The following is a 15064-nucleotide window of genomic DNA, read 5'->3' as shown; positions in this document are numbered from 1 at the left end:
AGGCACCCACCACACAGCTCAACAGATGCACCCACCACACAGCTCCACAGATGCACCCACCACACACCTCCACAGATGCACCCACCACACAGCTCCACAGAAGCACCTACCACACAGCTCCACCGATGCACCCACCACACAGCTCCACAGATGCACCCACCACACAGCTCCACAGATGCACCCACCACCCAGCTCCACTGATGCACCCACCACACAGCTCCACTGATGCACCCACCACCCAGCTCCACCGATGCACCCACCACACAGCTCCACCGACACAGCTCCACCGATGCACCCACCACACAGCTCAACTGATGCAACCACCACACAGCTCCACCGACACAGCTCCTCCGATGCACCCACCACAAAGCTCCACTGATGCAACCACCACACAGCTCCACCGACACAGCTCCACCGATGCACCCACCACAGAGCTCCACAGATGACCCCACCACACAGCTCCACTGATGCACCCAAGACACAGCTCCACCGAGGCACCCACCACACAGCTCCACCGAGGCACCTACCACACAGCTTCACCGATGCACCCACCACACAGCTCCACCTATGCACCCACCACACAGCTCCACCGAGGCACCCACCACGCAGCTCAACAGATGCACTCACCACACATCTCCACAGAGGCACCCACCACACAGACCCACAGATGCACTCACCACACAGCTCTACCAAGCACCCACCACACAGCTCCACCGATGCACCCACCACACAGCTCCACCTACACAGCTCCACCGATGCACCCACCACACAGTTCCACCGATGCACTCACCACACAGCTCCACCTAGGCACCCACCACACAGCTCCACCGATGCACCCACCACACAGCTCCGCCGATGCAGCCACCACACAGCTCCACCGACACAGCTCCACCGATGCACCCACCAGCCAGCTCCACCGATGCTCCAACTAAGCTCCACTAATGCACCCACCAAACAACTCCACCAATGCACCCACTAAGCTCCACCGAGGCACACACCACTCAGCGCAGCCACAACATCACTCAGCACCACCACAGCATCACTCAGCGCAACCACTGCATCACTCAGAGCAACCACAGCATCACTCACCGCAACCACAGCATCACTCAGCGCAACCACAGCATCACTGGTTCAAATATGTTCTTTCAATGTTTCAAGCTGTTTTCAAGCTTTCACGCTGTATTACAAATCACAAAAAGATGTTAATATTTCACTTCTGTTCTTGGATTTTCGTCACAATAAAAAACACTGAACATAATCTTCACAAAAGTTATTTACAAACGTTTAAGCTATTGCCATTACAAATTAAATAAATTATTTAACTATTAATTATTAAAAAAAATTTAAAGCCATTGTTATTTGTAATATCAATACATCTAAGTCACGTAAATACAAAACATGTTGCATTACAAATGCTATAGGTGTCACATTTGCAAAAGTTATAACTATTGGCATTGTAAATGACAAAGCTATTAATTTAGCTATTTAAAAAAAAAACACATAAATAAAAAAAATTCATTTATAAGACCAATAGCTCAAACTTTCCTAATGCGAGCCCTCTTGCATTTCCAATGCTTGTTTTCCTTTATAATCTTCTTTTCTTGAATATTCTTCTGCGTGGATTTGGATGGAGAGAGTATTCAAAGGGGAGATGGTCAAAACTGCCCCTGTGCAGTAATCGTCACCAGTGTTGGAAGTAATGAAGACAGGAACCAGAACTCTGCAAGTACACTTTATTGGCCATCCACTCACCTCAATGACAGTAAGCCAACATTCCAAGGTAAGCTTCAGGTGGGGGAAACTAACAGGAAGGAAAGTGTAGGGGGAAACGGAATGTACCATAAAGGTAAAGAGAAGAATATAGCAATAATATCAACAATAATGTATTCCTATATTAATAATACTAACATAAATAGGTGTTTATGCGGATCTCACATCTGTCAGTTTATAAGCGCTCTTGGTTTTCCTGTGCAGAGCAGGCGCCTGCAGCCTTGTGCTTGCAGCTATCACCGTTTGTGATGCTGATAGCTATCTATGATTTATATCTGCCTCTCCCTCCCGCCTCACGGGGGAGGCGGCTTATGAATTACATCAGAAATGGGGGGTCTGTGTTTCACGAACTGTCACCTGCTGGCTGGGATTACTTAGACCTATGAACAATGCCCAGGTGTCACTGGATGTGAGGGGCATCAAGGCGCACTGGGTAACAAGAGGTTGGGGTGGGAGGGATGGTGAGAAGGGAGACTGAGGCCCCTGCGGAAGACCCTAGGGAGAGGGTGGAGGTTCGAGGCTTTTGTGTTCAAAATTTTGCTTTAGCCAGTGATCGGGGCAGAAGTGGGGAGGGGCGACCTTGGACGGGATAGCAAGGGGAAATCACATCAGCTTGAGCGCTGTTTTTTTCCCCTCACCTAAAAAAATCAACAAACCAAACCCAAGCCAAAGTAAGAAAATAGTACCGCCATACTGATCTAAACGCCCCTTGGAGAGATGAGACAAGTAAGAGGGTCAGTCGCCATGGATGTGAATCATAATTTGAAGGGAGGGACTAATGTGACCTGTTTGCCACAAAAAAGAACCAGATTTAGAAAGGCACTGAAGAGAACCAATGAAAAGGGAGGGATGTTCAGGGGCGGGATACATGTCCGTAGAGGAGCTACACTAGGCCTTGCAGAGCAGCGCATGCACGCTGACTCTAGGCTTGACCTAATAAAAATGGGAGGGGTTTCTGTGCGGTCCCCCCTCCTCAAGCCTCATTATGCCTTGGAGATCTCATCCTCTTATTAGACCCCCACAGCCCATGCATAGTGCAGGAGCCGGCACTGCTCATGCCCAGATGGATCAACTGTTCTTTGCATACTCTCAAAGGGTGGGAGCAAAATGTGTTCTGTTTCCATGCCCGCAGGAGTGCGGACAGGGAAACAGAACACAGGTCTGCTCCCAGCTGGTGGGAGCATGTTTAAAACTCCGGCCATCGGGGAGCAGACTGGCCCGTTTGCTCCCATGTGGACGGAGATTTAAAAAGGCTCCCACCAGACTGGAGATAACATGTGTTACTGCCCAAGCTAGTGTAGGCCGGGAAGCTACTGTGTCCTGGGCTTGGGCGCCCTAGGGACACAGTGAGAGAGATTTAGCTACCTGACAAATTTGGTGTAATTTCATTCAGCAGTTTTTGCTGTAGCATTGCCTAAAGAAGTCTATAGAAAATGCATTTTGATTTTGTGTTTTGGAACGTCCATGCAGAAAATAGACGAAAAAGAGCACTTTTTTCGAAGGTTTTGTGAAGGTTCGTCAAATGGAGGCAAAGTTCAAGTTCTGAATAGGGGCTCCTAACTTCTGCTTTTGCCAACTATTAAATACATTTTTATATTCATACCCATCGTGCCACTGCCTTTGGTGGAGGAAGAATGGGAACGTGTGTGTGTTTATACTTCATTTTCTGTGGAAGTGTCTCTTCTACTTTTAATCAACTTCTGCTTATTTTTCACCACAAATTTCAAGGAAGAAATCGCTTCTTCTTTTTTTTCTCACAGGGTGGGAATGTGTTTTTCAACTCTGGTCACGCCCAGAAACAGCATTCTTCGGAATATGACATGTTTACACCAGGGCAGTCACTTCTACATGAATCATCCGAGGCTGATTGTAAATCCGAGGCACGTCGAGGAAATGGAAGATACAATATACATGAATTTCGATCACACGAAGGTCTGTGTTAAAGCTTCTGGTGAGTTTGCCTCGAAATACCGTTCATATTTACATTATTTTGAGCTTTGCATGTGCTCTGAATTTTATCGCTTTGGAGATTAGCATTGCTGATAGCACCTATCTTCAGCGATAAAATTCAGAGTTGGCCGGCGATAATGATCCTGGCGCTAAGTGCGCTTAGGGATAATTATGAATGAAATGAATGAATGAATGAATGAATGAATGAATGAAATGAAAGAAATGAAATGAATGAATGATATTATCGCCTGGCCTTGCTAATATGCCCCGGTGGGATTATCACTGGAAATACAGTGATAATCCCACAAGGTTTGGTGATAGCTTGCTGATTCATTACATTCTCCAGCCAGATCACAAATTGCCCACATGACATGATGCTGCAGACTCCCTAAGCACTATATTAGGATTGTTCAATTATGTATTGAAGACCATTTTTAATTTTGCAATAGAAGGCTTCCACAGACCCTACAATACACAAATGGCTACAGGATCTACAGAAGTGGGTAATAGCAGAGATACTAAACAAAGGTAAGGAGGGAGGGACAATCATGAAGTCGGATACTATTATCTTGGTGATACAAGACAAAACAGACGAGATACGATAATGCAACCAGTTAATTAAACATGATCAAGGGACGTGGGGAAAGGAGGTACTGGGGACACGATGGAAGCCTGCACAATACGTTCAGCTGGAAACAGAGGGGCAGATTTATGTTAACTGGCGCATCCTCAAGGATGCGCCAGTTAACATGCGCCACAGTGCGCCACAGCTCCGCCAGCCATGGTGCGCCGCATTTATAATGCGGCGCACCATGGTGCAAAAACGGCACAGATGCGTGACGCATCTGTGCCGGAAATGTGGCGCATTGCTGGAGTTGCGTCGCAAGCGCAACGCAGCTCCAGCAAGGCTCGGGGGTGCCCCATTTTAACAATGCTGCGTCAAGACCTACGCCTGCTTCAAGCAGGCGCAGGCTTTTGACGCAGCATTGGCTTAAAAGTGACTGAGTGAAATCTCATAGATTTCACTCAGCCACTTTTGCGAGGCGCACCTGCCCCGGAACGCCCACCCTGCGCCGGAACGCCCGCAAGCGGCGCAGGGCTTTACAATGTGACGCATCTGCCTAGATGCGTCACGTTGTAAATCGTTCGTAGAGATGCGCCACGTTTACGCCGCCTTGCGTGACGCAACAGCGGCGTAAACGTGGCGCAACGGCCTCATAAATCTGCCCCAGAATGTGTGGACATAAGAGTAAAGGACTTATGAGATGACACTGTTCACTTGGGACTATGACTTAGATGTGGATTTATTGCTCACAATACCAAATTCAGGTCTACATTGATGTAATCATATATGTGGTCTAGATATATTTTAAATTTTACAGTTATATTTGAGAGCTCAATATATGTCAAAGATGAACCAATGATGTTAACCTGCATTGCACTGTGCTACCCAATGTATAATAACATTTTCCTGTAAGAGAGGCATGTTGACAAATGTATATGTATCTAAGTAAAATACAAAATCAAGAGCTGGTTAAAAAGAAGAACTCGTTTCAGGTTGTTGGTAGGATTACTTTAAGGTTCTTATGTAATATTTTCAGCTTATCAATTTTTTTTATGTATTTAACAAACACGTCTACAATTATGTTGCTCTAATACCATTTCCTTTGCTTAAGTCACTGCTCACTCATACTCACCACAAATGCGGTATTGTGGAGATTAGCTTTCTGATCATATGGGTTAGGGTCTACCTCTGCCAGACCCCTGACAAAACACTGGGCCGATTTTTGTATTTTATATCTGATTGGTTTTTGTAACCTAATGCAAACCAAAAATATCACCCATACAAATGACATTTTGGGCAGTTCACCTGTAGAAATATCTATTTTGCTATCAAATATATTAACATGGGATGATGAACTGGAAGTATATGAAGTCAGTATTCATGAGCAATAATTTTCTGTTCAAATATCAGGACCTTTGTATATAAATAATTACCTTAAGACTTTTCTCTCTTAAGGAGATGACATCAAGAATATCCAGCCATTAAACTCATCCAAACCACCAATGTCAGCTGATTATCACAAGGCAGGAAGAATTGGCATGATTGTTTCTGTTGTCCTGATCATCATGTTGGCTGCAGCCCTTGTCACAGTTACCGTGATCTGTAAGTAACCCTTTCTCTTTAGTATTAAAAATTAAAAACACTGAAATGGAATAGAATTTGTGCAACTATCTTGACCCAGAATACAAGGGAATACAAATCAGCAAATGCTTCACGATTCTCTGCTTTTCAGTGACATTATTTTATTCATAAGAACAATCTTTCCACGAAGGGCAATGAACTCTCAAACCTCTCTTGTCATTCCAGTGTATCCTTTCCCATGCCAGCCCATTTAAAGGCAGTGACACAACACCATCAAAGCATGCCAGGCCCAGGGGAACTCAAGGGCAACGTGTGATGGAGGAGTCCCTGAAATCTCTGTAGCAAAACAATTCTGCAAGCACACTGAAATGCCAACTCCTTCCCATGTAAACCTTTGCTGTTCAATGGGCAGCAAGGTCAAATAGATGAGGATTATTCCTGAAGGGTGATTATGGGATAGAACATTATCATCACCAGCATGTGTATCACTCACAATAAATCAATATCCCGGGATAGCTTTCTAAGAAATAAAATAAGTTGCTACTGGTATTCACTAGAAAAGCATAGCAATATTGTTAAATAGATCACATAGCATCAAATGCTCGATAGGGGCGTGGGATGCTTTATATTATCTTCTGTGCTATTGGCAACAAGGTGCATTCATTCATTCATTAAGCTTTATTGCGGCTATTTCAGCCAAAAAAAGCACAAAAGTAATTTTTACAATACAGTAAAACATAATCAGTGTCAGCATGGGAAACAGCGTTTACAACGCAACTTTTACCACGCAATACCTTTGCCACGCAGCTTTTACAACGCAAGTCGTTACAACGACTTGCGCTCGGGGCGCTGTAGGATAGGGAATAGTTTAATTTACTATCCAAAACCTTCCCTACTATTCACGGGGACTGGAGTTGGAATAGTAAATTAAACTATTCACTATCCAGCGCCCCCAACGCAAGTCGTTGTAACAACTTACCTTGTAAAACCTGCGTGGTAAAGGCATGCGTTGTAAAAGCATGCGTAGTAATGACATACATCCGTCAGCATTGTCAATTGCAGTTTCAAGGCGCATTCAGACATAGACCTATTCTGCAGTGCACAAACATTCGCAGCCGAAGTGTCTTTGGAATGATATAGAACTGTCCGGAATGCTACACTCTTGATACAGTTGTCAGCCCTCAAGGAGGCCATGGTCTCCACAAGTCATTGCATCATTTAAAAGGAGGTTGTGGTGACAATCATGAGCCTCTTGAGGGCTTGCTGTTGTCCTATGAAGATGACATGTACTTGTGGGTCATTCCAGGGACTGGGGAGGCCTTTGGCAAGCTAAGCTCAGACACCGCTCTGCAATGACAGTATCTTGTCTTTCTTTGTACCTCAATGTTGCATTCACATGCATGCAGTCTTGTGTTGGGTGATGCAGCAGTCCTAGGCCTCCAAACATGGCAGTGAGTGGCACAGATTGCTCTTGGCTCTAGGCTGAATACAGGCAGCAATCATTCCAACAACTAGTGATGCTCACTCCTAGCTACAACAGAGCCCCACTGTGGCTATTAAGGCAGTTGCTCCCACCAGAAGCAGTTTCAGCACACCTCCTCACCCCCGAAGTGGTGTAATGCATAGGGAACTCCTGTCTCCCTGCACCAGCCTTCCTCCTGGTCTTTCTGTCTGGGCTTTCTCCCAAGTGGTCCTCATAGGACACAAGGGCGTAGCATCCTTGGCCCTTGGGGAGACCCACTGGGCCTGGGGTCAACAGGGACGAGCCCTTTGTCCTTTCTGAACTTGAGGGGTTCCTCCTTCAAGTTGTCCATGGCAGCACCAGGGCCCAGCAGCACACAGCAGAAAAACACCAGCCAAGAGAGAGACTCTCCCTTCTACAAAGGTTATTAAAGGGGAGTGGAAGGTTCCAGAAGGCAGGCGCTCCTGGCAAATCCTAGGGTGCCAAGTCAACTCTACACCCCTATCCCAACTTTCCTGCACAGCATGTTGGGACAGTTCAAGATGGCGTCATCCAGGAGTTAATAGTCACATCTTCTCTGGGGGCCTTAAATCCGCCCCTCACTGACATCACTGCCAGGACCTTTCTCATCAAATCTGATAAATGTAGCCCCCTTCTGTGTTGGTTCCGGTGGTCTGGACTTCATCCTTTGTTCAGATGGCTTGGGCATGCCCATCAATGGTACTGTGTGACAGCTGATTGATTGAATGGTGCAAATCCTTCACTCCCACCCCTTTCCTCCTCAGGAGTTGAGTGAAGCACTGTTAATAGCTTCCTTTTTGTGGGCAGGCTTTTAGTCCTTCTCCTGGAGAGAAACTTAACTAACCTGGCACAGCAGGGTGACAAAAGACTTGGGCTCTGATCCTGAGCTGTTATGGAGAACAAGGGTACCCCATTAGTAAAACCTGGGGTTGAAGTATTGATAAAGAAAACAATGGTTTTGGGTGGCCTCAAAAGGTCCTCGTGAGGTGGAGTGTAACTATGGTACTAGAATTAATCCTGGGAGACAGTTTTGTAAGGTAGTATACACATAGAATACTTTATTTATGTTTTTACAATTATGTTTTTCAGGTGCTCACACATGTGACAAGGTGCTTATAATGACTGAGTGAATATTTAAAAAAAAACTATATACAACGTGTCACAAACAAGGGTATTCCCCAAGGAAATATATACAGTAGGGTAGGGGAGTTTCCTCGAATGGGTCGACGGCGTTTCGATCTAAATGATTCTAGATCATCAGGACGTGAGCTTTCTTCGCAATGGTAGTTGAATTATTTTCCATCAGGTATTGGAGAGCAAGGTTCTTAGGCTGTTGTAACTAATTCCAACTGCTCGGCGTGTTCTTATCAAGGCTTGAGAATTAATTCTTGGTGAGGTTGGTCTAATTATAAAGTTTCAACATTGTCGATAATATTCCGTTATTGGTTGCAGAGGTTAAATAATGAATAATGAATATAAGCCGGTTTTGATCCGATAATAGTTGCTGTGCAACGTCTCGGCGGGAATTAATCTCCGCGGTACGCGGCTCAGCTATATCTGCCTCGCTGCTTCGGCGTTCGGTCGCGCCACAGTGGTTACTTCCTGGTCACTGAACTTTGTAAGACAAAGGGATGTGAAACTGCACTACCTGGGCGCAGTTACCGGGCTGTGTATGACATTAGTCTTACACGCACAGCCCACAAACGCGTGCACACGTGTTTGCACAATTCTTCATGTGTAACCTGCTGAGGGTCCCTTATCCTGGCTGCATCCCAGCAGCCTTATCTCAAATCAGTTCACTCTCGGTAAACAAGCACAGTCCATTTGCCATGTGATTACCTTGGGTGAGACACATGTAGTGAGAATCACCCACAGTAAAAAGTCCAAAACCGGGTTGAATGCATATTAAAAGCAATTTTGCAGTCGCAAACCCTGGAGTTTTACAAATCACATGGTTTGTGACCACCAAATAGCTTTGTTCGTATGGCCCCATATTCTTTTTTCTATATTGCTTTCCTTGATAATTTACCAGGTTGTAAAGGTTGCACTTATGCCTTTCCAATTTATTATTTAACTAATTGGACTTGATCTCCATGGCCTGAAGGTTTAATATTGTCTTTACCCAGCTGCCAAAATCTCCGGGAATCCCTGTTAGCGATAGCTATCTACAATTATGACCATTTGGTCAAGACAAATTGATTCTTTTAAACAATTATATTTTTAATGTTCGCAAATCTAGTGCTGCTTGTCGGTGGATTATGCTGTTTTTAGCAATCCTACAAAATCTATTAAATATCGGTCAGCTATTCCTTTAGAATTCATAATCAGATCATTGTTTGGATTAATGTTCTTCTGCTCTACATGATTTGAAACATCTCTCTCTCTCAGTGTAGAAGGGGAAAGAGATCAATGTGTCACAATTGTGGAAGACCCTGCCAGCCTCCAATAATATATCAAGCTTGCTGAAGCAATTCCCTAACCCATAGTGGCCTCCTTTGTTCCTCTTTGAGTTAGGTGTCTTTGCAGTTAAAAATGCATTCAGTTGCAACACATGCGTTACAATGTGAATACTAATACCACGAATAACCTTAACGACGAATATGCGTTCACCACGCATACCTTTACAGTGACCTTCATTGTAAAAGTATGCATGATATGGACATATTTGTGATAACGGTTTTTCATGACCTCTGCTCCAAGACTGGTGCCTTGTGCCCCCTGTCCTTTAAAAAATATATATCTATACCCCTCTCTTCAACCCCTGCATGGATCCCCTTACGAAACCCCTATAACAAATACCACAACTCTTCTACCTACCCTCCTAGTCCCGCCCCTTCTTCAAACTTCAAAACATAAGTTACAGAGCGCAGTTGCAGTTGTACAAGACCGGGCATAAAACAACGCATCCCGCTACGTTCTCCACACGTAGCGGGACGTGTTGTTATGTGCCCAGTCTTGTACAGCTGCAACTATTAATGCTGTACCAACTGTTACATTAACTCTACTTTGGGGCTCGATTTATCATAATATGAGCGTTTTTGATTTTCTACGAATTACAAGTCTTACTTGCGTACATAATTTAGAAATATGGACTATCACCATTGATGTTGTCCATCCCGAACAACGGAGGGATCAAAGGAGCTCACTCACCATCATTACCAATTTATTGCGAAGCCTTGAAAAATTTAGTTACACGACGAAACACGTGTCAGCTGTCTGAATCTACGCTACATACCTCATGCCTTTTGCTTTCTGTACCTAGATGGTTACTTTCTATATTGTATACATTGCATGGTGTTGTATTTATTAAAAGAAACCGACAATAAGGTTGTTTGATTACTAATCAGTGGTTGTGCTCTGTAACTAAAGTTTTATTGCAAAATGTATGGGGAAAGTATTTGCTAAACAGGTTAACACTGGGTGAGTGGCTCAGTGTTGTACATTGAGCACGCCTACATATACATACCTACAATAGACTTTTGGAAGACAACACAGAGGTGCTGACCTGTGCTTTTTAACCACTGCCAGTTGCTCTGTAATTGTTCTTCTTCAAACTACCCTGTCCCTCAGCCATAGAAATGGACCCCCAACCCCGCCCGTCTAAGATTTGCCCCTCCTGAGCCCTAAAAGGGGACCTTCTAACAAATACCCCTCTCCTGAATCCTTAAAACGGATCCCTGCACAGCTCCCTTCCCCTCACCCACCCGGCCCGTCTTCAAACTACCCCATCCCTGAGCTCTAGAAGCAGACTCCTACCCCCTCCTGTCCCACAGCCTGTCTAAAAACTACAACTACCCTGCCCTGAAAATGATTACAATCATTTAACATTATTTATATTTTTATTAAAATAAATACATTTACACTTATTAATGTAAACTGCCCCTTACCTCTCCATGACCTCACTTCTCCAGATCTTCTGAGATGAAACACATGTTGTACAGAGGAAGCGGAAGGGTTTGTTTCCTCTAATGACACCGATAGCTTACGCTTACCACCTACATATATTTTCCACACATAGCTTTACAACGTAATTCAGTGTACAGGCATGCGTGGTAAAGGCTGTAGGCGGTAACAGTGCATGCATTGTAACGCATGCGTAGTTTAGTATATGCGGTGAAACAGCCACGTTGTAATTGCTGTTTTCCATCTTTGCCATCACTCTGCTTGTGGACGGCATTCTTACAGGTTGAGGCAGGCGGTCACTTTCGAGGAGGTAGCCTATTTCAAGGGTTTTAATAAGAGAGAGGCGATCTACATTGATGAATGTATAACCCTGAATTATTACCCATTTTTAGTGTGTCTAGTAGGTCTAGAAAACCGATTTCCATCCTCCTCTTCAACATTCTCAAATTGTAGTGAGACAGACATTAAAAATCAGTTTTCAGAAATCAGGCTTTGGTGTATTAAAGCACAATGTCAATGCAGAATAAAATTGACTAATAATCATTTTGTTATCTTTAATAGTGCCATCAATTTAGCATTGCAATTTCCACACATAATCATTACATAATTATAGATGAATTTGCATAAACCCTCAATATATTTTATAATCTTCCAAGAATGAGTTAACAATCCATAAAAGGAGAAAGTAGAAATAGATGGTAATGCCCTCCCAGAATAGTATTAATCAATACTAAACAATCATTATGTTCAGCTATGATCTTAGCACCTTAAGTGCACAACATGCCCTACACCAGGTGTTATCTTGGGCATCTACATCATTTTCAGGCAAAGCAAAATAGCCATCACATGAGAGAGAGCTAAGTTGGCTGATCCATTTAGGGCTTACCAAAGTAAGCTACTTCATATTGGAAGCCTTAACAAGTAAGCAAAAGTGTTTTAGCTTCATTTTCCATGCAGGTGTAGAGAGGCCTTCCAAGGCAGGCTTAAAATGTTTAAATGAGCCTCTTGCCCCCAAGTTTTATTTGATGTATGTAACTCTTTTAACAGTAGGTTCAGCTGCAAATGTCAGGCCATATCCTCTCTTTTGGAACTAAACAGCTTGGTTAATAATTAGTTTGAAGATATCTATGGAGCAAAATGTAACTACTGTAATCTCTCTTTGTGTGTAATCTGAGGGTTAGATAAAAATGTCCAACTCTTTAGCAGAGGAGGATTTATGTATAAGAAACAGCATTGGTGAGATTAGAGACACATACACATCTATATAGTGTGTTTGAAGTATTTTCAGCCAGAAATATACAGAAAAGCATGTTTTCCTGATTTTTCAAATAGTAAGCTCTGACAAATTTGGATGACATTTATCCTCAGGAACCCTGTTCCTTTTCGGTTTCAGCTGCATTATCAGTCTACACATGGTCAACATTGATGGGAATATAGATGCCTGGCTCCTTCTAATTCACATCATCTCTAGTTTGTTTTCACTAACCCTGAATTAGTGCCATTTTTCTCAAATATAGGGAACATCTTGAGTCTACTCCTTACCAGCATTTTTCTGATGTATCTCTAGTATACCAGAAATAGCTCTCAGATTTTTGTATTCACTACCATGTACTGGATTAACAATTTTGATGGCTGAGAGTTACCCAATGGTTTCTTTTGTTTCCTGCATTGCTTTTCGTTTTTTTCCATAAGGACCATATTTGGTATCACTTTCTCAAGTCCTATAGAATTGTAGCAGTATATGTGTTTGGCTTCTACTGTAGTATCATAGTTTTGATTGAGTCTAATTTGTTAAATACCATTTCCACAGTTGTTGTTCCAGCTCGGATTGATTAAGATTAGACAAAGGAATAGGGGCTGCATTTGGCATGTGGGCTTGTTCAAATCACACCCACTCTATACTATATGTATGATCAATGTATGATTTAATTTCATTTAGTGCAGTCTACATAGTATTAATTTGAGCGATATAGGAATCCAGAGAATCGTTTGGGCACCTACATGATCATATTGAGTCTTGTATGGAATAATTACTATAGTATTTTAGGGACAGAAATGTGTGAAGCATAACTCTTTAACATGGAAATCAAGTCAAAACCGTTGTTCAAGAATACCTATTATCTTCTAGTAGGCAATTGACCTCCACACAAAAAATCTTGAGCTTCCACCCACCCTGAGGTGGCATGCTTCATCATAGAGCCATCTCCGTGTCCACGTCAGCAGTCTCTGACCTGAGTGGGCTCAACCTAATATTGAGGGAGTATCTTTAGTGTTGTTGATTTCTGAAGGGAACTGTCTTGACTCTGATTATAGGGAGGGTGTGGGATCAAAGAATTACATTTACTGCAAGGTGTGCCAGTAGTTTTATTTGTTTTACCTATGGTATGAGTAGAAATACCATACAGGGTACAATGACCCTACTTGTTTCAGTAAACAAGAAATAGCCCAGGTGGGTCTAATGTTATTGTTAAGTGAAAGATGTCACCCTATCTTGGAGACAGGTTGTAGCTTCAGTTCATAGTGCACTGGTGAGAAACCGCCTTTAAATGTATAAATGTGGAGATAGATCTGATGCTGGAGACATGTGGTATCTTTGCCTGTGACTGCATTGTTGAATAGACTTCTTTTGATGAAGACCAAGATCCTGACCTGTAGATATGTTTTGGCTATGGGTTTGGTTGGACGGGTGAGAGGTAATCATGGAAACTAGGTTGAGGTCTTGTCATGTGGATAAATGGAATCTGGCTGAGGTCCTGTGCAGGAGACAGGTGGATGCTGTGCTTGTAGTTGGACTGGTGAAAGGGCCTCTTTCAGGGTAAATCACATCAGGTTATGCAGATAGTTGGTAGCTGGACCTCTGATTGGACTGGTGAGGGATCCCCTTCAAGTGTAGGTGGACTTGAGTTCTGGGGATAGCTGTTGGTGGTGGTTGCCATTGACTCAAACATACACATGCCAGCTCATGCCACCAAAACGCACCAAAAATAAATGTACCTCATTAGGAAAATTCAATTTCCTGTCCTACAGTAGTCTTTAGCCAAACATCAAAGCTTCATTCGTAGGAATAGAAGAAATTCCATTCTCGATGGAAAGCCCAGAGTCATGCTGCTACACCTACAAGTTGTTCTCTTCTCAGGTTGTCTCTATGTGCCTATGTTATGTCCCACCTAATTTCTATCCATTGGCTGCTCCACTGTACTATATACAATGTCATGCCCTACTATCAACTGGTTTACTTACAAAAGAACAGGGAATAAAGGTGTTAATCCATTCTACAATAAAGTGCCCAAGCTGTAAGCTTTAGAACTCTGAAACTACAAACTAGACTTTCTACTGAAAAACTGTGAAAGTCATATCATGATAGCCTTGGCCTCTCCTCTCACTTCTCAAGCTTTTCAAGCTGTTAAAAGTGCATTTATTTAAGGCATCAGTGTTAAGATGCACCCAGTATCTGGATGATCTATCACACATGGCCATATTTATGCTTCTCTGTTCTCTCTGCAGTTTACAGTTGTCGTCACACTTAGGTTTTATGTACACTTCCCTGATACTATGAGGTTAGTCTGACCACAACACAGAAAAACTGTAATAAATAAGCAAGACCATCTGAACTACACCTGTATCGGTCGAACGCGAAGAGAGCTAAAGGTCTGTGTCAGTATTTATTATTTAACCCTGACAATGTAGTAAATGTTTCTAGATAGTAAATTAACACAAGCAGTTTTGAGTTTCGTGGTCTTTGCTAGAGAAGAGCTCCAGCTATTGACAGGGTGAAAAAGTGATGGATTAAAGTTAGTGTGAGCCCACAAATT

General features: G+C 43.2%; 1 protein-coding gene across 4 annotated transcripts in view; it reads left to right on the top strand.

Annotated features, from left to right (window-relative positions):
- The first annotated feature begins 3384 nt into the window (after positions 1 to 3384).
- The window catches only part of LOC147726042 (hepatic lectin-like), a 201840-nt gene continuing 190160 nt past the window's right edge, over positions 3385 to 15064 (top strand). For 2 of the 4 annotated variants that reach the window (XM_086960164.1, XM_086960163.1), the window contains exons 1-2: positions 3576 to 3721; positions 5741 to 5887. In XM_086960164.1, the coding sequence (XP_086816290.1) occupies positions 3586 to 3721; positions 5741 to 5887 (283 nt within the window). In that variant the 5' untranslated portion in view covers positions 3576 to 3585. Of the gene's footprint in view, positions 3722 to 5740; positions 5888 to 15064 lie in introns of all 4 variants that reach the window. The other 2 variants (XM_086960161.1, XM_086960162.1) reach the window with 2 other exon arrangements.

Source organism: Lissotriton vulgaris, chromosome 3_1 (assembly GCF_964263255.1).
Source record: "Lissotriton vulgaris chromosome 3_1, aLisVul1.2, whole genome shotgun sequence".
NCBI classification, from domain to species: Eukaryota; Metazoa; Chordata; class Amphibia; order Caudata; family Salamandridae; genus Lissotriton; species Lissotriton vulgaris.
This window is presented reverse-complemented; position numbering and strand designations above follow the sequence as displayed.